General features: G+C 57.9%; 1 protein-coding gene across 19 annotated transcripts in view; it reads left to right on the top strand.

Annotated features, from left to right (window-relative positions):
• The first annotated feature begins 2,454 nt into the window (after nucleotides 1-2,454).
• CACNA1B (calcium voltage-gated channel subunit alpha1 B) overlaps nucleotides 2,455-20,873 on the top strand; it is a 181,571-nt gene continuing 163,152 nt past the window's right edge. For 7 of the 19 annotated variants that reach the window (XM_035723559.1, XM_035723561.1, XM_035723557.1 and 4 more), the window contains exons 1-3: nucleotides 2,496-2,776; nucleotides 3,773-3,878; nucleotides 7,263-7,402. In XM_035723559.1, coding sequence (XP_035579452.1) covers nucleotides 2,496-2,776; nucleotides 3,773-3,878; nucleotides 7,263-7,402 — 527 coding nt within the window. Of the gene's footprint in view, nucleotides 2,777-3,772; nucleotides 3,879-7,262; nucleotides 7,403-20,873 lie in introns of all 19 variants that reach the window. The other 12 variants (XM_035723547.1, XM_035723554.1, XM_035723546.1 and 9 more) reach the window with 4 other exon arrangements.

The raw sequence follows: 20,873 nt of genomic DNA, 5'->3' as shown, positions 1-20,873 counted from the left end.
CAAGTGCCTACTGGTGCTCCCCATCAGCCAAGTACAACCAGGAGCTGGATGTCCAGGGAGTGAGCTGATGCAGTCTGCACAGGTCAGTGCGTGACACAGAGCAGAGTGGGGAAGGGCAGAGAGAACGGGAGGGGCAGACACAAAGTGTTTCACACAGCTTCCAGATTCATATCTGCAGCCGCGACCTATCATCTGAACATCGCTTGCAACATCCAACTGCCTACTCAGCATCTCCACTTTTATGTCAAATACGAAGTTCTTAATCTCCACCCTGTGGTCAACAAGTTCTTCCCTCATTCCCCTGCTTCAGCGAAGAGTACCAGTCAACAGGTAAAAAACTAAGAGGCTCCATTCCTTCTCTGGCAAGTCTTACAAGCAGCGCATCGGCCATCCAGTCAGCTGCATGATAGAGCCCCGGGCATGATGCTTCTCATCCAAACCACACCATTGCTCCTTTGGGCTGCTGTCGAAGACCCCCCAATTTCTCCAGTGACAGGCCTTCTGGCAGCCTCCCTATAATCTTCCCTTCCATTTTGCAGCTAAGTGACCCTGTTTATGTCTGGGCCACTACGTGCTCACCTCAGTGTGTAATGTCGGTCCTGGTCCTTTTTGCTATATGCCAACTTTCCCACCCTCTTGAAACCAGGAGTGGTACATGGTTCAGATCTGCCCAACAGAGTTTAAAGAGAAATTTTCTGGGGAGCTGCTGAGAAACCTTCCCTTTATTATAAAAGGATGTTATGTGTTTACTTTTAAAAAATGGATGTCCTTTTTACACCCGCCCCTTCTTTCATTTGAGATGGTGGTATAAAGAAGGGATGCTTTGGGCTATGGTAGCCACCTTGGGCCATGAGGTGACAAGCATGAGGACAAAACGTATACACTGCGACCATGGGAGGGAGGAAGAATGGAAAGAATTCGTGTTCCTGAAATGGCATACTTTATGCCTTTTTATTAAGTGAGGTTAAAACTGCACCATGTCAGCCACTGATAGCTGGCTTGAATTGCTCACCCCTGAATATATCCTGGGCAACACACCCCAGCCCCCTGCAGTCTGTTCCCCACTCAGCAGCCAGAGGGATTCTTCCAGAACTGGGGTCATGATGACCCCTCTGCACAGAACTCTTCTCTGACTTTGAGAGCAGAAGTGGGAGCCTGTAACTCCATCAGCACAGCCCAAGGTTGCCCCTGGGCCCCTGCGCCCTGTGCTGGTCTCACTCGGCACCTTTCGCTTCCTGACAGGGGTCTTCCCCGGCTCAGTGTCACTTGCCATCCTTGTTCTGTTCTCACAGCACTCACTGCCACCTGGTGCTGCCTCTGGTATTGATTTGCGCTCCTGCACTGGTGAAGCGGACAGCGTGCGACATCTGCTTTATCCGCTCAGTCACTCACCAGGAGTGATTCCAGGAGGCTTCTTATCTGAATGTTGTGAGGACTGAATGAACAAATTGTGTGCGAATGGGGTACAGCAGTGTCTGCACAAAGTAAGCACTATGGAAGCATTTGTCATTCCTTGTGTAAGAATGTCAGCTCCATGAAGGCAGAGCTGGGAGCCTCGTGCATGGCATCTGATAGGTGTTTAGCAGAGTCGTTGAATGGATGGAAGGGTGGATGAATAGCACATAGCAGGCTCTCTTTAATTGTTATTGAATGTCTGATAGAACAAAGGAATCTCTGAGCTGAGATTTTGGAACTGATTCAGTGCATGTTGACAGGAAGGCCTAGGGTACGATTGAGGGCTGAGGGGGCCCCAGGACAGAGTTGTGCATCCTGAAAACCCAACACCAGGGATTTGAGAGCATGGTCTATAAGGATGTGAAAGACTCCGAAAGGATGGCAGGAGAGGGCCCAGGAGCCAGCATCTTGGGGGAGGCCAGTGGTCCGCAGCAAGGGGAGCGAAGTGTGGGGAGAGACATGGGGAGCCAGGGGCCTAACCCTCCGCAGTTTGGGCTGGAGCTTCTCACGGCTGGTGACGCCTCCTGCTCCTGGGGGCAAAAGAGGCGTCCATTGGAGCCGCTCAGCTCGGCGGTCCGTCGAGGGCAGCCAGTCCAGCCCGGCTCCCGGCCGCAGCAGCCGAGCTCAGCATCTGGCCAGCGCCCGGCCGGGCGCGAAGCGGGATGCGCAGACGGCGCCCGCTCCCGGCGCCCGCCCCAGCCCGGGGCTTAGCCCGGAGGCCTGGGGGGCCGAGGCGCAGCCCAGAGGGCTGGCGGCGGGGACCGGCCGCGGGGGACAGGGCGGGGGCGGCCAACTGGGGGCGGGGCGGGCGGCATTCGGGCGGGCGGGGCGAGCGCGGATTGGCCGGGCGCCGCCACGTGACCGGCCCCTTATAGGGCGTGGTGCGGGCGGCGGAGTCGGGTGCGGCGGCAGGGCCGGGCGAGGTCCGGTGCGGGTTCCGCGGCTCCGCTGCTGCTCCGCTCCCAGCGCCTGGCTGGCGCGCCCCGCGCCCTCCCTGCCGGGGCCGCCGGGCCGGGGGATGCTCGCGGCGCCCTGGAGCCATGGTCCGCTTCGGGGACGAGCTGGGCAGCCGCTATGGGGGCGCCGGTGGGGAGCGGGCTCGGGGCGGCGGGGCCGGCGGGGCGGGCGGCCCGGGCCCGGGGGGCCTGCAGCCCGGCCAGCGGGTCCTCTACAAGCAGTCGATCGCGCAGCGCGCGCGGACCATGGCGCTGTACAACCCCATCCCGGTCAAGCAAAACTGCTTCACCGTCAACCGCTCGCTCTTCGTCTTCAGCGAGGACAACGTCGTCCGCAAATACGCCAAGCGCATCACCGAGTGGCCATATCCTGCCCGGGGCCGTGCCGCGCGGGGGCCGGGGGACCGTCCGGGGTCTAGGGGACAGAGACCGGGCGCGGTGTCCGGCGTCTGCGCCCCGGCGGGTCTGGGAGGGGCGGCCTGGGCGGGGGTGGGGGGGAGCCCGGGGCTGGGGCGGGTCGCGTGCGGCGCCCAGTGGCCATCTTTCCCGGGGTCGGGAGGAGGGTGCGACCTGGGGAGAGGCGGCTCGGGGACGCGGCTCTCGGCGAGGAGGGGGCGGGGCGGGGCTCCGGGGCCCTCCGCGCGCCGCGTGTGCGTGTGTGTTTGAGTGTGTGTGTGTGTGTGTGTGCGCGCGCGCGCGCGCGCGTGTGGTCGTGGTGGTGGCGGCTGCGGGAGCGGAATGGACGCTGGGCGGAGCCCCCTGTCCCTGGACTCGTCCCTTCACTCCCTTGGTGTGGGTGCAGAGCGCGCGGCGAGCCTGGAGGGCAACCGAGGGCGAATCCGTGTCTGTGTAGGTGTGAGCACCCTGGTGGACGCGAGCCCAGGCGCGTGCTTGGCTGCAGGTGCTTGAGTGTGTGTGTGCGGGCATTACATGAACCCGGTGTTGCGCGTGCGTGCGTTCGAGACTCTGGGTACATGTATGTTCAAGTGCCTGTGTAGGTACATGTGGCTACGTGTCTCTAGGTAGGAGTGTGCGCCTGCGCGGGGTCCTTCCTCCAGCCTCGCGCGGGGGGCGCAGTCCCCTCCCCTCGGGTCGCGGGAGCCGTGCGGAGCTGGGCGGGGGCGCTGTCCGCGGTGCTGACGGCCGCCCGGACGTGCGGAGGGGCTGGCCGCCCAGACGGCAAGAGGCTCCGCCTCGAGGCGGACCCCGAGGGTGAGGGCAGGGAGGGCGGGGTAGGCTTCCGAGCGGTCATTCTCAGCCCCTCTGGAGGTGGCCTCGCCGTGCCTGCTGCACTGCGCGCTGTGGGCCTCCTCCCCTCCCCTCCGCCTTGGCGCCTCCTGGCCAGTCCTTAACCCACGCACTCCGTTTGAGTACATGATCCTGGCCACAATCATCGCCAACTGCATCGTGCTGGCACTGGAGCAGCACCTCCCTGACGGGGACAAGACGCCCATGTCCGAGCGGCTGGTGAGTGGCGGCGGCGGGGGCCTGCGGGCGGGGCTGTGGGGTGGCCGCGGCTTGTCTGATTCCACGGCCCTTTAGCATCTGTGGCTCAGTTTAGCTTCCTTGGGCAGGGTAATCTGCGTAGCTCTCTTCTCTTTTTAGTGGAGGAAAAGGGAGAACCCAGGCAGCTAACAGCTCCCTCAGGGCCAGGAGGACTGGGGTAGCTAGCGCAGCCCTGATGGGAAGGATGGCCTGAGAGAGACCATGTTAGCTAGCGGCTGTCTGCCCTGGGCCACTAGCCACCCCGTACCTCAGATGCGCTGTTCGGTTCCACCACCTGAAGCCCTGATCTAAGAAACTAGGTGAAACCTGGGGTGGGGGAGGGGCATTCATAATGGCCCAGGGAAATGTCAGGCTCTGGGTGAGCGCCCACCTTTCTGGCTGCCCAGGGGCTTTCCTGGGCAGGGTTCTGATTGTCTTTGGTCCCTGTGGTATGGTCCTGGGGCTAGGGGTTGTCCTTCAGCGTTGTCTTTCCTGGCTCTGCTTGGAATCCCTTCCCCATGGGGAATCCCGTCCCCTTCATATGGGAAGCACTCCTTCCCAAGTATTCTTCCCAAACATCCTGAATCATTTTCACCTATTCCTGTCAAGAGCTCCACAGATCCCTGTGGTGTCCCCTGTTGCACATGACAGTCAGAACCCCAGGGCAGGGTCTCTGGAGGGGCAGAGGGTGGTATTTAGAGCAGTGAGCCTCATTTCAAAGGTGAGGCTGTGTCCCCTAGTCCCCAGTCTTTCCTCCTGACCTGAACCCTTTGCCGGGGATCGGTGTAGGCTCCTAGACCTGAGAGCAGGGAGAGGAGCAGGTGCAGGGGTCTGGAGAGGGGGTCTGGGGCCTGGCTGGAGAGATGCTAAAGGTCCTGAGGTCCCTGAGACACAGCCCAGCCTCTCTTGGGGGCATTGGGCATGGAGAGGAGAATCCCTCTTTCCTTGTACCCTGGCAAGCGATTGGTCCTCTCCACAGCTTCTTTCCCTCACTTCAGTGAGATAGGCAGGAGGTGATACAGGGACTGTTCGGTGTTTACCGTGGGCCCTGAACGCCCCCTCCCCGTCATCACAGGCCTAGGGGTGGGGAAGGGAGGACAGAGGGAGGCTGATTTGCGGCTGCTCACAGTTGGGCAAGGCACCAAAAGAAGGCAAGGAAATGGACAGCCAGGGAATGGGAGGCTCCCTGGAACAGTCTTCTGCGGTGCTCGGAAGGCCGGGGGTTTGGGTTGTGGGTTGAGACGAGGGACATGAAGACAGCACAGCTGTGCCAGGCAGGAGTGGGTGTGGCCCCTGCGGGTGACTCTTGCCCCGTGTGGAGCCAGATAGGGTCACTGGCTTCCTGTGGGCCCCTTGTGCGTGCTGGTGGTGAGCGTCTGTTCTGGAAGCTGGAGAAGAGAAAGTGAGAGCAGGGAACCTCTGCAGACCACAGGGTGTGGCCATACCTCCAGGGAAGTCTGGCAGCGGTAGGGCCAGAAGGAAGCGGGCCAAGAGATGGTGGCGGTCGGGGGACGGGGAGGCCAGTGTACAGCGGGCAGTCCTAGGCTTGTCCCTGCTGGGTGGCAGGCTTGAGTGGGCCAGCCGGGCATCTGGGCAAGTCTGAGCTCCTGCCTCCCAGGTGAGGGAAGGTTTGCTTTGTGGTGATGGGGGGGTGGGCTATTGGGAAGACAAGCAGAATGTGCCCAGCCTGGGCCTGGCCTGGAGGCCTGAGGAGTCCTTGCTGACCGTAGTCCTGTGTGCAGACATAGGCCTTCAGACCTATGGATGGAGAGAAGGCTGGAACAGAGCAGGGTCTGGAGAGGAGGGGCTGTGGCAGCTTCAGGGCTCAGGCCTGGAGGCTTGCTAGGGCGGGAGGCTAGGTCGTGCAGGTGCTCCATTGTTTGCCAACCTGGACTGGGGTGGGGCCTCCACGGATCCCCGTCTCTGGGGGCTCTGCTTCCCAGCCACCCATCCACTGCCCGCACCGCCTGTAGCCAGAACCCTAGCTGGCAGTCCCACTCTACCCCCAACCAAGCCCATGGCTGTCTGCCCACCCACCCCTCCCCAAGCCAGGCCTCCAGAGTGGGGCAGGGGGAAGAGCAATGAAGAGAGGGATCTGGGGGGCCCGGGGGGGCCCACCCATCTCCCAGCTCTGGCCTGCTCTTTTGTGTGTCCGGAAGCTTTCTGTGAGGATGTGTTTGTTAGAGCCAAGCTGTTTCCTGGGCCAGATGTCAGCAGCCCCTTCCCTTGGGGAGAGGGGTCCCTCCAACTAAACTAGACCGGAAGCTTCCGGGGGATGATTTCTGTCATGAGTCAGCATCTGGGTAGCAGGATGGGGGAGCTGGCCCATGATGGACACTGGGCTGACTGGGCCCCTCGGGGAAGTAGCTTCTGCTGTGCACAGCTGGGAAGCCCCAGGCGGACGGTATACCAGGTCAGATGGGGAGAGCTCTTGAGGACCAGGCTTCTTGGGGGAGGAAGGCACAGGCCGCTGGCCCTCAGTTTGAGCTGAGAGCAGCCACTGGGAGCCAATCTGGCCCGCCCCTCCCCTGAAGCCCCAAGTGAGCGATGCCCCTGGTCACTTACCACACCGTCTCTGCGTGTCTCCATGTGGCCTCCCCCTCCCCGAGCTCTCTACAACTTGTTTCCCACCTTGCTCAGCACCTCAGCACCAGCGGGGGCCTGGCCCCAGTTGATGCTTTTGGCTGAGTGACAAGATTGCTTTGCTCACACTGTTCCCTCCACCTGGAATTCCTTTCCTTGCTACCTAGCTGGATGTCTTGCTCTCCAGAGGCTACCTGAGGCTGGGCTGTATTTGCTCCCCCAAGATTTGCATTTGCACATTATGATTATCCAGAAGATGTGTGTTGAATGAATAAGTGGGTCCTGGGCTGCACTCTAGGGAGCTGGGACATTATCCAGGCAACTTCTGCGGTGGTTGGAGCCCAGGATCAGACCCAGATCACCTCTGGGTTTGAGTATGGCTCTGGTTCCAACAAACTGTGAGTCTCGAGCCCAGTTCCTTGACCTCTCTGTGTCTGTTTCCTTTAGAAACAGGATGATAATCGTGCTTAACACATGGGGTGTTGGATGGATTGCAGAAAAAGCCCACAAATGTTGTCAACATTGCTTCCCCTTCTGCAGGGCTTCGAAGGGTAGGAGGTCCCAGGAAGCCTCCCCGCTGTGACTAGGAGGTCACTGGCTGTGGGAGCAGGGCCCCATTTCCTGTTGGGACAACGGGACAAAGGAGCAAACAGGCCCATGACGAGAGTGCTGGGCTGGAGAAGTCTGTGGGCAGGGAGGCTGAGTGGGAGGGGCAGAGCTGGGGCAGTGGGTGTGGCCTGCCGGACTGGGGGTGGTGGCGACCCTCTCTCTGCTTCTCCTCAGGACGACACAGAGCCCTATTTCATTGGCATCTTCTGCTTTGAGGCGGGGATCAAGATCATAGCCCTGGGCTTTGTCTTCCACAAGGGCTCCTACCTGCGGAACGGCTGGAACGTCATGGACTTCGTGGTGGTTCTCACAGGGTAGGCGGCCAGGGCCCAGGCTGTGCCCTTCTTGGGGCTGGAGGTTGGGCAGCAGTGTCCACACTGGGCCGCAGTGGGTGTGGGTGGCTGCGTGTGAGGAAACGCCCGGTTGCCCGCCCCCCGCTGTATGGGAAGGGGCAGTTGCCCGTGTCTGGTGATCTTGGCTGAAGGGCCCACTCTCAGTGTTCTGTGTCAGATGAAGCCACTCACTTGCAGAGCCACAGGCGTGGGCCGGCTGCCTCCGTGGCTGGGCGACCGTGGGGGAGGGGCTTCCCCGGGCAGGGGGAGGGCTCTGGGCTCCAACCCTGCCCATGTAGGCCTGTGGTCTGGGGGAGGCACCACGCACGCGCACGGCTAAGCTGTTTCCTGCCTGAAGAGCTCCCTGGGAAGCGCATTCTTAGCGCTCTGTGCTGTGCGTGGATGAGCTTGTCAACGGTATGTGTTTCCACGGTTTCTGGCTCCAGGAAGGTGCTTAATCAGTGTGTCCTTTCCTCCTCAAATGGACCCTGATAATTACCACTTTGTGATTCCCAAGACAACCCAGGAGGTCTAGAAGTTGACTTGGGGATGGGCTGGGGTGCAGGGTGCAGGCAGAGCACCCTGCTTGTCGCCACTGAGCCCCTACCCTTCGGGGTCTCAGTCTCTCCATCTGCCTGGCAGGTCCTTTAGAGCCCCTGCCCTGCTTCTCTGGCCAGCAGGCTGAAGGCTGGAGCTTCTGCTCTGGGGGTGGAGTGGGTGAGTGCTTGGGGAATTTGCTCCATAGGACCTGTTTGCACAGCCCAGGCCCCAGAGGCCCCACCCCAGGCCAGGGACTGCAGTCTCTTCTTCCCTGGGGCCTTGTGGTCCCTGGGGAGGCTCAGAGCCCAGATCAGAGAGGAGGGAGCAGGCCCCACTGTGGCCCAGAACACTCCTTCCCAAGGAAGGGTGATTGTGGCCAGGGCCTCCACCCTTGTGCTGGACAGAAGCTGCCCGACGACCCCCTAACCTGCCTTGGTGCAAGTGAACACACGTGTGGAGATGGTTTGGGCAGAAGGCACAGGAGGGAGGAGGTGACCATGAAAGCCCCAGGTCTGGGGCTCAAGCCTCCCTGGGCTCCCTGCATGCGAGAAGACACAGACTTGGCTAAATAGCCTCTGAGCTCCCGAGCCAGGCTCTCAGGGTGCCTGCCCTGTCCTGGGGGACCTGCTTCCCTGTTTGCTCCAACTGCTGATGGCTCGGCCCAGAGTGTCTGTGGCACACGCCGGCGAGCATCAGTGCCGAGCTGGGCTCTCATCTGGCGGGTGTCTCCTGGAGGGATGACCGAATTGTCTGGGGCTCCTCCTGCCTCGTGCTTTCCCCAGGGCGGTACCCTTTCACCAGCACGATGGCACAGGCGCTTCTGAAATCTGAATTAATAGGTTTTCTGCACAACTCTCTGATTTCCATTCCCTGTTTCATGATGACTGGGAAGGGAAGGGAGTGGGGAGCCTCCTACTGGGAGATGTGGGGTTCCACAACTTGGTGGACACAGGGGCGCTCCCTGCTCCAGGGTGGGTGTGGGGTCAGGGCGGAATTTACCGAAAGCCCTCTGAGGCGTTGTGGAGACCAGCAGCGCCCCCCGCTGATGCTGGGGCATGGTGCTGGTGGTGAGTGCGGCTGGGTGCAGTGTAGGGTGTCTAGGGGTGTCACTGCTGTTACATCACTCCCTCTCTCTAGACGTGAGTCCCTGAGGACAAGAATCGTGTCTTATTTTTCAGGATGTCCCCAGAGCCTAGCTTGGGGCGGGCCCCCAGGAGAGATCGGAGAGCGTCTGCTGAATTAACGGGTTACTGAGGTGGGGGGGTGCTCTGTGTTCTGCCCTGCTGGGAGCGGGCTGGGTGGTGTGACCCTGCCTCCCAGGATGAGATCTTTGCTGCTGAGTGTTTGGGCTTCTGGGACCAAGGCAGGGAGGCAGAGGAGCCCCCACTGACCCCTTGGCAGCACCCCTGGTCTTCCGATTCCCGGTCCAGGTTGCTGGTCCCTCAGTGAGCGCTGGGAGAGATCTCCTGAGGGTAGGGCACCCCGGGCTGCTCTCCTTGCCCTGGGACACACAAGAGAGAAGAGGTTGCCCACCTTCTGGAAGCCCCAGGGAGAGGGTCCCAAGGGTCCTGAGACCTTAATGCTGGCCCCTGATCCTTCTTTGGAGACCCCTCCATCTGTCCATGTCTTTTCTCTCTCTCTGATCTTCCCTTGCTTCTTCCCGTTTACTTCTCTCCTGCCGTTCTGTCGTCCGCCGCACCCCCATCTCTCGGCGTCTCTGTCCCTCCTTCCCTCCTCGCCAGCTTTCTTGGTCCTGTCTCTGTATTTCTAACCCTCTCTGCATTTCTGACCCTTCCTCTCTCCTTTGTCCTCTCTGTCTCTGTTTCTTTCCCTCTCACTCTTTCTTGCTGTCTTTCCCTTTTTGGCCGTGTTCTTTGTCTCTCGTCTGGGACGCAGACTCTCTGCTCTCTGTGTCCGCAGGCTGGGAGTTGGCCCTGGTGGTTTCCAGCCTCCCTGTCTCTGCACGTCATCCCCAGGGGTGGCTCTATGTGGGGAGGGGACCCCCGGGTGGGGAGGGGGCTCACGTGTGGGCCCAGAGTCACGAAGGGAACCTGCTGTGTTGCTCCTGCTTGCAGCTCATGGAACTTGGGAACCTGGGTGTGTGTGCCTGTGGCTTTGGGGTAGGAGGAGGCCCCAGGTCCATTTTGGCATGAGTGCTAGCCGGTGGGGAATCCAGAGAGCTACCCTGACCCAACGCCTCCTGAGCTGAGGTCCCTGTGGGTAGCCATGGGAGGGGCATTACTTCTCATTACTTTGTTGTTTTTAATTAGGGTTTACTTAATTGGTGCACAGGGGGCTGGAGGCCCATGGCGGGGAGGGGAGGGACTCTGGCTAGGGAGGCCGCGTCGCTTGGTGAAGCCCAGCTTGTCCCTCGAGGCCAGCTGGGGTCCCTATGTTTCTGTGGCTGGTGTGCAGGTCACGAGAGGAGCCTGGGGTGGGATGGGGACTCCACCCTTGCCTCAGGGAGCCCTCCTAGCCTCATATACTGTCCTGTAAACCAAGCCTAGGTCCACCCTTGGCACGTGGGTCACAGCACCTGGTCCTACCTAGCTCCACGGGAATGAGCTGAGGGGCTGTCTTGCCTACAGTCCCTCTCATCCTATGCCTCTGTTGCTGGAGCTACCCTCTCATTTGTTAACCACTCAATACTCATTTATGCAAAATTTGCTGAGCCTCTGCCAGGGCGCTGAGGACACAGCAGTGAACAAGACCACTGAGCCTCTGCCCTGTGGGCCGCTTTCCAGGGGGCACAGTCTCCACACCCCTACTCTGTTTCTTCTTAGTGTAAACAGTCTTCCTGGATCATTACCCTTCACTTACATGTGATGTTTAGTTGTGCCCTCCACTGCCCCCGCCCCTGAATATATGCTTGACAAGGACAGGTCTGGACCTGTGCGCTTCGTGGCTACATCACGGTGCCTGGGGGTGGGTGCGCCATGAAGATCACTCCCTAAATGGAAACACCATGCTTCGGTTTCCCACGTGGAAGAGGGAGTAAGGAGTGCAGAATGTGGGCTGGGAGGCTGCTGTGTGTGGGATGCTCAGAGAAGTCCTCCATGATGAGTTTGGAAGGACATGAGGGGTGAGCCATCTAGATACTCGGGGAGGCTGTGGCTGGAGGTGTCAACGCAGGACACAGGTGTAGCGATGGTCTTCCAAGCCCAAAGTAGACAGGATCCCCGGGGAAGCGGCCCACACGAGCCCAGGGACCTGAGTTTGTAGGTTGGGACTGGCCAGTAAGGTAGGTGCGGAACCCAAAGAGGAAAGTGGCTGGGGTTTCAGGAAGGAAGAGCTCTTCTTGAACAGAGCAAGAGGTGGGTGCACAGTTGAGCATGGCATTCAGCAACATGCAAGTGCTGGGTTCTTGACGATAGTTTGCTGGGAAGGGCTCTCACAGGGACAGAGGAGGGGTTCCTGGTGAGCACCTGTGGGCAGCTCTTCTTTTCAGGGAGTTTTGTAGCAAAGCAAGGCAGAAAGCTGGGGCAGTGGCAGGAGGGAGATGAAGGGGCAGGACGAGGGCTACAGCCTGTGTGCCAGTCCAGGAGGCAAGGACTAGTGGAGGCTGTAGACAGGAAGTGCTGGAGAGACGTCCTGGGTGGATGAGGGGAAGGAGGATCCAGAACCCTGGCGTCCATGTCTGTTGATCTCGAAGCGGGAAATGGGGAGGAGCTGAGTGTGCACTTGGACTGGCAGGTGAGGAAGCAGGGCTGGCGCACAAGTTCTCAGACTGTGTGTTACCAGTGAAGCAGGAAGCAGCCCATCGGCTGAGATGTGGTGTGGGAAGAAGCTCCGGGGCTGATGCACAAGGACAGGGTGTGAGATGGGGAGGGAAAGGGAGAGGGTGAATGGGAGGGAGGGAGGGAGGGTGGATTCCCTTTGCCCATATCCGGTCTGCCACCTCTTCCTTGGCTTCCATCTCTCCTCACGTTCTCTCCTTTATCCAGTGTCTGGCCATCCATACCCTCGTTCACTTGGAAGGTACTTGCGAAATGCTCTAGTTGCTGGGGACGTGGTGCTTCCATGGAGGCTGCCTTCTCTGGGGGAGACAGTGAACAAAGAGTGCATGCCACGCGGGGTAGTGACGTGCAGTGACGAACGGAAGGCCAGGGAAGCTTGAGGGTGAGGTTTGCCCTTTTGCTGGGGTCGGGAAGGTCCCTAAGAGGCCCCTTGAGCAGAGGAGCAGGCAGGAGGGGCGGGCCTCGGTGAATGGGGAGGAAGAGTGGAGGGTGAAGGTGCAGGAGGCCATGGGGGCTGCTGGGGGGCTCTGAGTGCAGGGGCCGGTGCAGAGCTGACCCTAGGGCAGGAACCCGGGAGATACGATGGGGCCTTGGGCTGGGGGAGAGCTGGAGGAAGCGCTGGTGGATTGCCCGCAGGAGACCCACGCGTCTGCTGGACTGCCCACCTCCCTAGGGTGGCACCCACATCGCCAGCCCGCCTGTAACGGACCCATCTGTGTCTGACTTCCTGACGCTGTCCCCATGTCACTGCCTCCACCCTCCCAATATCCCCTTTTTGGTCCTGAGGGGTTGGTTCCAGCTGGCAGTCAGGGCAGGGGCAGGGGTGGGGTCCCTGCAGACCCCAGGGACGACTTCCTGCTGGCAGAGGGCCCAGAGTCCCCAAGCCCTGAGTGTCCCTGCTCCTGTCATGGCCTCAGCCTGGTGCTTCCCTTCCTGGTCCTAGGGGACAGCAGAGAAATGTGTCCCAGCTCAGTTGGCTCCTCTAGGGGACGTTTCCAACCGCAGCTTCTCATTTTACTTCAAATTAAACTGGGATTTCTTTCCAGGACGTGTAATTAGAACTCAGGGTCCTGCCTCCCTGGACTGGGCCTCCTGTGGGAAGAAGAGAGGGGAGCAGGCAGCATTGCATAGGGAGGAAGTTTGGCCCTGGGCTCTGCCCTTGGTCACTGGGAGGCCTGCTGCTTCCCATCCAGTTGGGGTGTGGACAGGCCTGCCTCCTGGCACCGAGGAGGCCTGGCTAACAGAGGGGTGAAGGTGTAGGAGAGTGCTCTGGGGAGCCAAGTCCAGAGGATAGCTGCCCTGGCCAGAGGGGTGCCCGCAAGTATGGGCCAAGGTGAGCCTTGACAGTATGTCCAACTGTGGGACTGGGGAGCTGGGCCTCACTGTGGACGACAAGTGACTTCACACCTGAATATGGAGTGACCCTGTGTCTGAGTTTGAGACGACAGAAGGCACCATGTCTGAGTGTCCAGCAACACTGGGTTTGGACGTGGGCTGTGTGTGTCCGGTGTGTCTGAGGTCTGGGTTCGGCCAACAGAGCCAGCTCCATATAAGGTCTTCCATCCTATGACTGTGATCCCACTGGTGGGGTCTCTGTGCCTGGTCAGGTTGGGGGGTTGCTGCGGGAGGGTCTCTATGCCTGGTCAGGTTGGGGCGTTGCTGCGGGAGGGTCTCTATGCCTGGTCAGGTTGGGGGGTTGCTGCGGGAGGGTCTCTATGCCTGGTCAGGTTGGGGGGTTGCTGCGGGAGGGTCTCTATGCCTGGTCAGGTTGGGGGGTTGCTGGGGGGGGGTCTCTGTGCCTGGTCAGGTTGGGGGGTTGCTGGGGGGGTCTCTATGCCTGGTCAGGTCAGGGGGTTGCTGGGGGGGGTCTCTGGTGCCTGGTCAGGTTGGGGGGTTGCTGGGGGAGGGTCTCTATGCCTGGTCAGGTTGGGGGGTTGCTGGGGGAGGGTCTCTATGCCTGGTCAGGTTGGGGGGTTGCTGCGGGAGGGTCTCTATGCCTGGTCAGGTTGGGGGTTGCTGGGGGATCTCTGGTATCTGCTCAGGTTGGGGGTTGCTGGGGGGGCCAGTTTTTATCTCTGGGGTCTGGTTGGGGGTTTGCTGGACTTTCTCTCCTCGTCCCCACCTGAGGCTGAAAACAGCCTCCTCAGTGTGTAGCTGGGACCAAGGGGAGGGGGGCTGAGTTCTAACAAGTGGCCCCTGGAGCAGCAGAGGGAGGCTGTCAGGACCAGCATTATTTGGGGTCTGAAGTTTCAGTCTCTCCAGGCAGCATCCATGGGGCATCTTTGATGATCCAGAACAGATCTGGCCACGGGGTCCTCAGGCCCTCCTGGTGCTGTGGTGTCATTGAGGAGTCCATTCCCAGAGTGGGCTGGGGATGGATGGGGCAGAGGTGCCCTGTGCATAGCCCCCAGTGCCTCCCTCCTGGCAGTGGCCTCCTTCCGGGTCTGCCGGTCTCTGGGGACAGGCCCGGAGCCCCATGCTGGATTATGTAACCCGAAGGAGGTGGGTAGGGTGGAGTCCCGGCCTTGCTCAGCAGCGCACGCCCCCGGGCTGGCTATTTATGGAGGACCAGCTCACTCCCCTCTGCTTGCTGCCTCCTGGTGTCCCCTCTCTCCTGTCCCCCCACCGCCTTCTTCCTCTGTCTTAGGGTTCTTTACGCTATCTGGGGGCTGGAAGTAGCCAGAGCCAGGACCCTCCTGGGCACTGTCTGCAGAACTCCCCACTCCCGCCTTGTGTCCAGGGGCATGGCTGAGGAAGAGCCCTTTCCTCCAGCCCCACAGGCCTGGCGATCCTGGGCAGGGCAGGGGACCCAGATTGCCCAGCCTCCTGGAGCTGAGCTGTGCTGTGGGCAGCTGACGCCAGGATTCAGGCTCTGGTCCTGAGGTGTCCTGGAAGTTGGCTGGGGCTAGGCATTCCCATGTGTGATGGGGATTGGGGAGGCTCTGTACAGCTTGGGGGCACCTCTTCCATGCCACCTAACACTGCAGCCCTGAGGGAATATTGGCTCAGTCTCTGCACACCTGCTGCCATGGGGCCCAGAGCAGAGGAGCCCCGGGCTCCAATATGGCAGATGACTTCCTGGGCAGCTGACATCTGAGCTAGAAGGAGAGCGGGGAGTTGGCCAGTGACGCCTTCAGGTTTCATTCTGACTGAACCTTGAAGCTTTGGAGGTCAGACTCAGCGGACCCTCCACCCGGGGCCCGCCAACTTCTTCAGGGAGGGTTGGTGGGGAGGTGCATGGTGCAGCCTGGAGACATCAATCCAGTTTTGGCTAGTGGGAGGGGGATGGTGTCCTGGAAGGCAGCTTCTGGGAAGGGAGGGGACACAGCCAGGTTGGGGCTGGGCTGGGGGCTGGGATGTGCCCACTCCTGGGTCCCGTGGTCTGACTGGCGCACTGAGCTGTCAGGGGGTGGGTGGGGGGATTGAGCTGTCAAAGGCTGCTCCCCATCTTGGATCTGGGGCTGGTGGGCTGAAGAGGCATGGCCAGAGTTCTGAGATGGGCTCTAAATTAGTTGCCAACATTTAAGAAGAAGGAACTTTGGAACACCTGGGTGGCTCAGTTGGTTAAGTGTCTGACTCTTGATTTCCCCTCAGGTCTTGATCTCAGGGTCATGAGTTTAAGCTTCTCATTGGGCTCCACACTGGGCATGAAGCCTGCTTTAAAAAGAAGAAGAAGAAGAAGGAGCTTTTACATGAAAATCCACATTCCCATCTGGCTTGGGAGTGTCCCAGAAGCTTCTGTTCCCTTGGGCTCCTGCAGATCTGCCACCACTCTTGGGGCTGGCTCACCTGAGCTGGTCTGTGGCCTCCTCTTCAGGCTCAGGCCTCAGTGTTCTGCTCCTCCAGGCGGCTGTAGTCCTGCCCCAGGGTCACCGTCCTGCCTGCCTCCATGGAGGTGGCTGAGGGCAACTGCTCATGTATCTTGTGGCTGGTGTACCTGCAGAGGCCACGGGAGGTTAGGCTCATGGCTGGCGAGGGCAGGAACCTGCACACATGGGTGGTGGCGGAGCAGCAGGCCTGGAATCTCCCTCCCTCCTCAGCCCCAGGCAACTGTCCTCACCAGCCCCTCTCTCACAGTGGTGAGCCCAGAGCTGCAAGCTCACACTGAGGTGAGAATGGTTGCTAATGTCTTCTTGTTACTAGGCCTGGAGCCCGGGCTGGTAGAGCAGGCGCTGGGTGGATGGACACGTTCAACAGCTGTGCTCCCCCATCCTTCCTGGCTCCTGGGCCCTTCTCGGGCTGTATGGCAGGGCTGGGCTCTTCACGACCCTGTGCCTCCCTCCCACACCTGGGCCACCCCCCAACCCCGATCTGCAGTCAGACGGACCTAGAATGCTGTGGTTCCCAGGAGGTCACGGGTAGCGTGTCTGCCGGGCATCCTGCCACTCACCCTGCCAGCGCCATCCTGAGCCCCTCACTGCTGCCCCACTCTGCACCTCCTGCCCCCCGTCCTGTGTCTCGGTCTCCTCCCTGGGGAGGCCACTCTAGGAGCCCCCACCACACCAGCCAATGGCACCCTCTCCCCAGAGAGCAAGAGCATGTGTGTCTGGTCCCCTGTCCCAGCTGGGGGGTGGGGGCCCCTTTGTGGCTTCTTGCCATCTCCCACCCTCTCCTGCACCCTCTGGCCTCTTTACCCTTCTCTTGCCCCGAGAGGCTCCCCCTCTGGGGCTCTGGGCTGAACCCATCTCTCCACTCACAGATGTGTTCCCTCCAAGGGCCGTGTGCTCATCAGCTCGGGCTGCCCTAATGAATACCACAGACATTTACTGGAGACTGGAGGTCTGAGATCGGGTGCTGACAGGGTTGGTTCTGGTGAGGCTCTCTTCCTGGCTCGTGGACAGCTGACCTCACACAGTCTCTTCTCTGTGCACCCAGACAGAGGTCTCTGGTGTCTCTTCCTTTTCTTATAGGACAGTCCTACAGGATTAGGGCCCACCTTTAGGACTTCATTGAACCTTCTCACCTCCAAATGCAGTCACATTAGGGGATGGGGCTTCAACATGGGGATTTGGTGGTGGGGAGGCCACAATTCAGTCCATAACAGACTGTGCTCAGACCCCAGGCTCGTCTGGACAAGCCTCTGTCTGTTCCTGTCACCACTGTGCACCATTCCTCATGTGCTCACCCAGTACTGTGGGGTTGAAACCCAGCTTGGAGAGCAGGAGCCCGCCTTGACCCCCACGGGCACAGGGTGGTGTTGGGCCTGATCCCAGGCCCCTGTCTGCTACGGCTGGTGTTTGTGGCCGAACATTGCCCTGCTCCCTCCTTTTGGCCTTCCGACAGTGGGCCCTTCCTCATCTCTCGTGGGCATCTGCTCTGCGCCTAACAAAGCCACAGCCCAGCAGGACCAGCGAGCCTCGAGGATGGGCCAGAGACAGGCACTCCCCAGCCTGGATCGGGGCAGGAGGTGTGGGGGTGGGCACTGCTGACATGGCAGGAGGTAAAGGTGTCCCCGGGTAAAGGCTGCAGCCTCCTGTCAGGTGGGGGCCCCTGAGGAGCCTCCAGCATCGCACCTGCTGTGTCAGCAGTCAGTTCTGAGAATGCAGTGAGAACGCAGTGATGGGGGAGGGGATGGCCTCCCGGATGGGCAGGAAGTCAGAGTTTCTTTCTCCCCGTCCCGAGTCAGTCCTGGGGCTCCACGTTTCCACTGACCCACGAGCCCTGCAGAGACCCGAGGCCCAGCCTACCCCAGCTGCCCTCCAGCCCTGCCCTCAGCCTCTGGTCTCTCTCCTTGAGGGTGAAGTCCCTCCTGGCTGGCGCGCTTCCTCCCTGGGGGCCCAGGGAGTGTGGGAGCAGGGTGGTCACAGAGACCTGCAGATCTGTCACCAGAGCTCGTAGGAAGAGGGAAGCAGGCAGCACCGGCTCCTGAAACGGGGGGACGTAAACACTGTTTTTATGAGGTCTCCTATGTGCTGGATGCCATTCTGGAACGATAATCCTGCAGCTGGCCCTGGGCCAGATGCCGCTATTAACACCTCCATTTAAAGAATTAGATACTTTATTTTGAGCTACTTGTAGATTCTCAATATACAGAGACCGTGGTGAGACTGAGGCACAGATCCACGGCGGGACACGCTAGTGCGCTTGTGCCCCCTCCAGCCACGCCCTCCCTTGCCCATTGGCAGTCACTAATCCAGCCTCGTCTCCATGATTTTGTATTTTAAGGACAGTATAAAAAGGGATTCACACCTTTCGGGGTTGGCTGTCGTCACCGAGGCTAACCCGGGATCCGGCAGGCATCCGTGGTTTCTCCCTTTCCGTTGCTGAGCACTGTTGCCCTGTGGCCCCAGCCTAAGCACTCACCAGCTCAAGGACACGGGGTTGTTTCCAGGTTGTAAAATAATACAAACGAGTTGCTATGCACTTTCCTATGCAGCTTTTTGTGTGAATGTAAGTTTTCTCTGGGACAAATGCCCAAGAGCACAACTACCCAGCTGTTATCCAGAGGCTGTATTATTCTACAGTCTTTACATCCCCACTAGCAATGTGTGAATGACCTGCTCTCTCCACATCCTCACCAGCGTTTGCTGTTGTCACTACTCTTGTTTTAGCCGTTCTGATAGATGTGCGGTGAAATCTCGCTGTGGTTTTATCTTGCGTTTCTGCGCTGGCCAGTGGTGTTGGATGGCTTTTCCTGCGCGTATTTACCACCTGTGTGTCCAATCTTCATATACCTGGTGCTCATGTTCTAACTGAATTGTTCGTTACTGGTCCGTTGTCAGATAGTGGCTTGTCAATATTTTCTCCCAATCTGTAGCTTATTTTTTCATTCTTATAAAAGGGACTTTTGCAGAACAAAAGGTTTAAATGTGAATTAAGTCCAGTTTACCAGCTTTTCTATGCATGGATTGGGCTTGTGGTTTTAAGTCAGAACTCTTTGGCAGCCCTCAGTCCTGAAGGTTTTCTCCTACGTTTTTTTTTTCCCCCTGTAAGTTCTCTTGTTTGACGTATCACTTTTGAGTCCGTGACCCATTTTGAGTTAACTTTTATATCAGGTTTGAGGATTAGGCTGCTGCTTTTTTCCCTTCCTGCCTGTGGATGTCCAGTTGCTCCAATACCATTTGTTGAAAAGGCTTTATTTCCTCCATTAACTTTTTTTGTACTTCTGTCAAAGATAATCTGGGCATATCTGGGTGTGTTTTGGGGTTCTCTCTTCTGTCCCACCTGTGTGTCCATCTCCCCACTGGGCCCGTGATACCTTGATTGCCGTGGCCTCGTAAGTCTTCCGATCACACAGACTCATGCCCCCTACTGTCTTCTTCTTCTTTTCCAAATTGTTTAAACTATTCTCATTTCTTTTCTTTCCTATAAATTTTGGAATAATCTTGTCAATACATACGCAGATCCTGATAGGAGTTGTGTAAAACCCGTATGTTATTTTGAGAGAACGGACGTCTTTATTCTGTTGCGTCTTGTAGTCTGAGTGTGGTCTGTCTCGTTCGACTTCTTTACTCGGCATTTTGCAGTTTTCAGGGTTCAGTACCTGCACGTGTTTCGTAAGATCTACATCTAAGTTCTCTTGTATGTTTGCTTGAGTATAAGTGCAGTCATGTTGTATTTTTAGTTTTGGTTTCCGCATGTTCATTGCTAGTATCTAGAAAGACAGTAGATTTTTATGTTTGTCTTTAATCCTGCAACCTGGCTGAACTCACTAGTTCTAGGAGATTTTTTTTTTTTTTTCTGAGGTTTTTTGGAATTTTCTATGTAGACAGATATGTCGTTTGCAAGTGGGGACAGTTTTATTTCTTTTGTTCCAATCCGTACGCCTTCTCTGTTCTTTTCTTGCCTCACTGCACTGATGGGACAGCCCGTGCTACTGAGTAGGGGTGTTGGGAGTGGACGTTTGTGTCTTGTTCCCATCTTGCGGGGAGAACGCTAAGACTCTCACGTTCAGCTTGCTGTAGGTCTCGTAGGTGCCTGTCATTAAGGTGAGGCAGTTCCCCTCTCTTCCTGTTTTTCTGAGAATTTTTGTCATGAATCAGGGTCACATTTCTTTAAATGCTCTTTCTGCCTCAGCATGATCCCAGGATTCCCTAGCTTTGTAATATGGTGGATTGCAATGATTGAGTTTCGAGTACTAAGCCAGTCTTTCTTCCCTGGAATACACATGGTCGTGGTTTATGCTTCTTTTTCACGTCCTGCTGACTTCTATGTGCCAGTAGTTTGTGAAGGATTCTTGAATCTGTATTCATGAGGGTTATTGGTCCGTAGTTGTTTTGTGTGGTGCTGTCTCGGTCTGGTCTTCATATCAGGACAATCCACGCTTTATAACATGAGTCTGGAGTTGTTCCCCTCGTCATTCTGTTTTCTGTAAACCATTGTGTCCAAAATGCTGTGAATTCTTTAAATATTTGGTAGAATTCCGCAGTGAATCAGTTGGGTCTGGAGATTTTTTTGGGGGGAGTTTTTAAATCATGGATTCAATTTCCTTAATAATTATAGGGATATTTAAATCATCTATTTCACACAGAACAAGTTGTGGTAGTTTGTGCTTTTTAGGGCCGTGGGCCATTTGGTCTACACGGTCAGATTTATGTGTGGAGCTGCTCCATTCCCCTTGGACAGCTTGCCTCACCCCTCCGGACACTTGTGTCTTCTCTCCGTCTCTCCTTAGTTGGTCTTACTAGAATTTGTCCACGTTATGATCTTTTCAGAGAACCAGATCTTAGTTTCATTGTGTTTTTTTTTTTTTCTTTCTCTCTCTTTTCTCAATTTCATTTATTTCTGCCATTATTTTCTGTTTGCTTTGGGCTTATTTTACTTTTCCTCAGCTCTTGTGGTGAGAACTTAGATTGGTGATTTGAGACATTTTTTTTCCCTTTCAAGTGTGTGTGTGTTGTGTTATGAGTCTGCCTCTCAGCACTGCTTTAGCTGCACCCACACATCTTCATGTGTTTCACTGTCATTCAGTTCCGTGTGATTTTACGTTTTCCTTTAGACTTCTTCTTTGACCTGTGGTTTAACAATGTGTTGTTCAGGGATTTTCCAGTATCGTCCTGTTACTGATTTCTGCTCCGGCTGCGCTGTGGTGAACATACTGTGTGGTCTTGACTGTTGTAAATGTGTTTGTGTTTGTCAGGGCCCAGGCCATGCTCTGTCTCTGTCTCTGTGTGCGTCCCCAGGGCTCTCGAGAAGAATGGGTGCCCTGCTGTAGTTTGGCAGAGCCGCACATCTGT

The sequence above is a fragment of the Zalophus californianus genome, chromosome 13 (genome assembly GCF_009762305.2).
Source record: "Zalophus californianus isolate mZalCal1 chromosome 13, mZalCal1.pri.v2, whole genome shotgun sequence".
In the NCBI taxonomy this organism is placed as follows: Eukaryota; Metazoa; Chordata; class Mammalia; order Carnivora; family Otariidae; genus Zalophus; species Zalophus californianus.
Note: the sequence above shows the minus strand (reverse complement) of the source record. Positions and strands in the feature narration are given on the sequence as shown.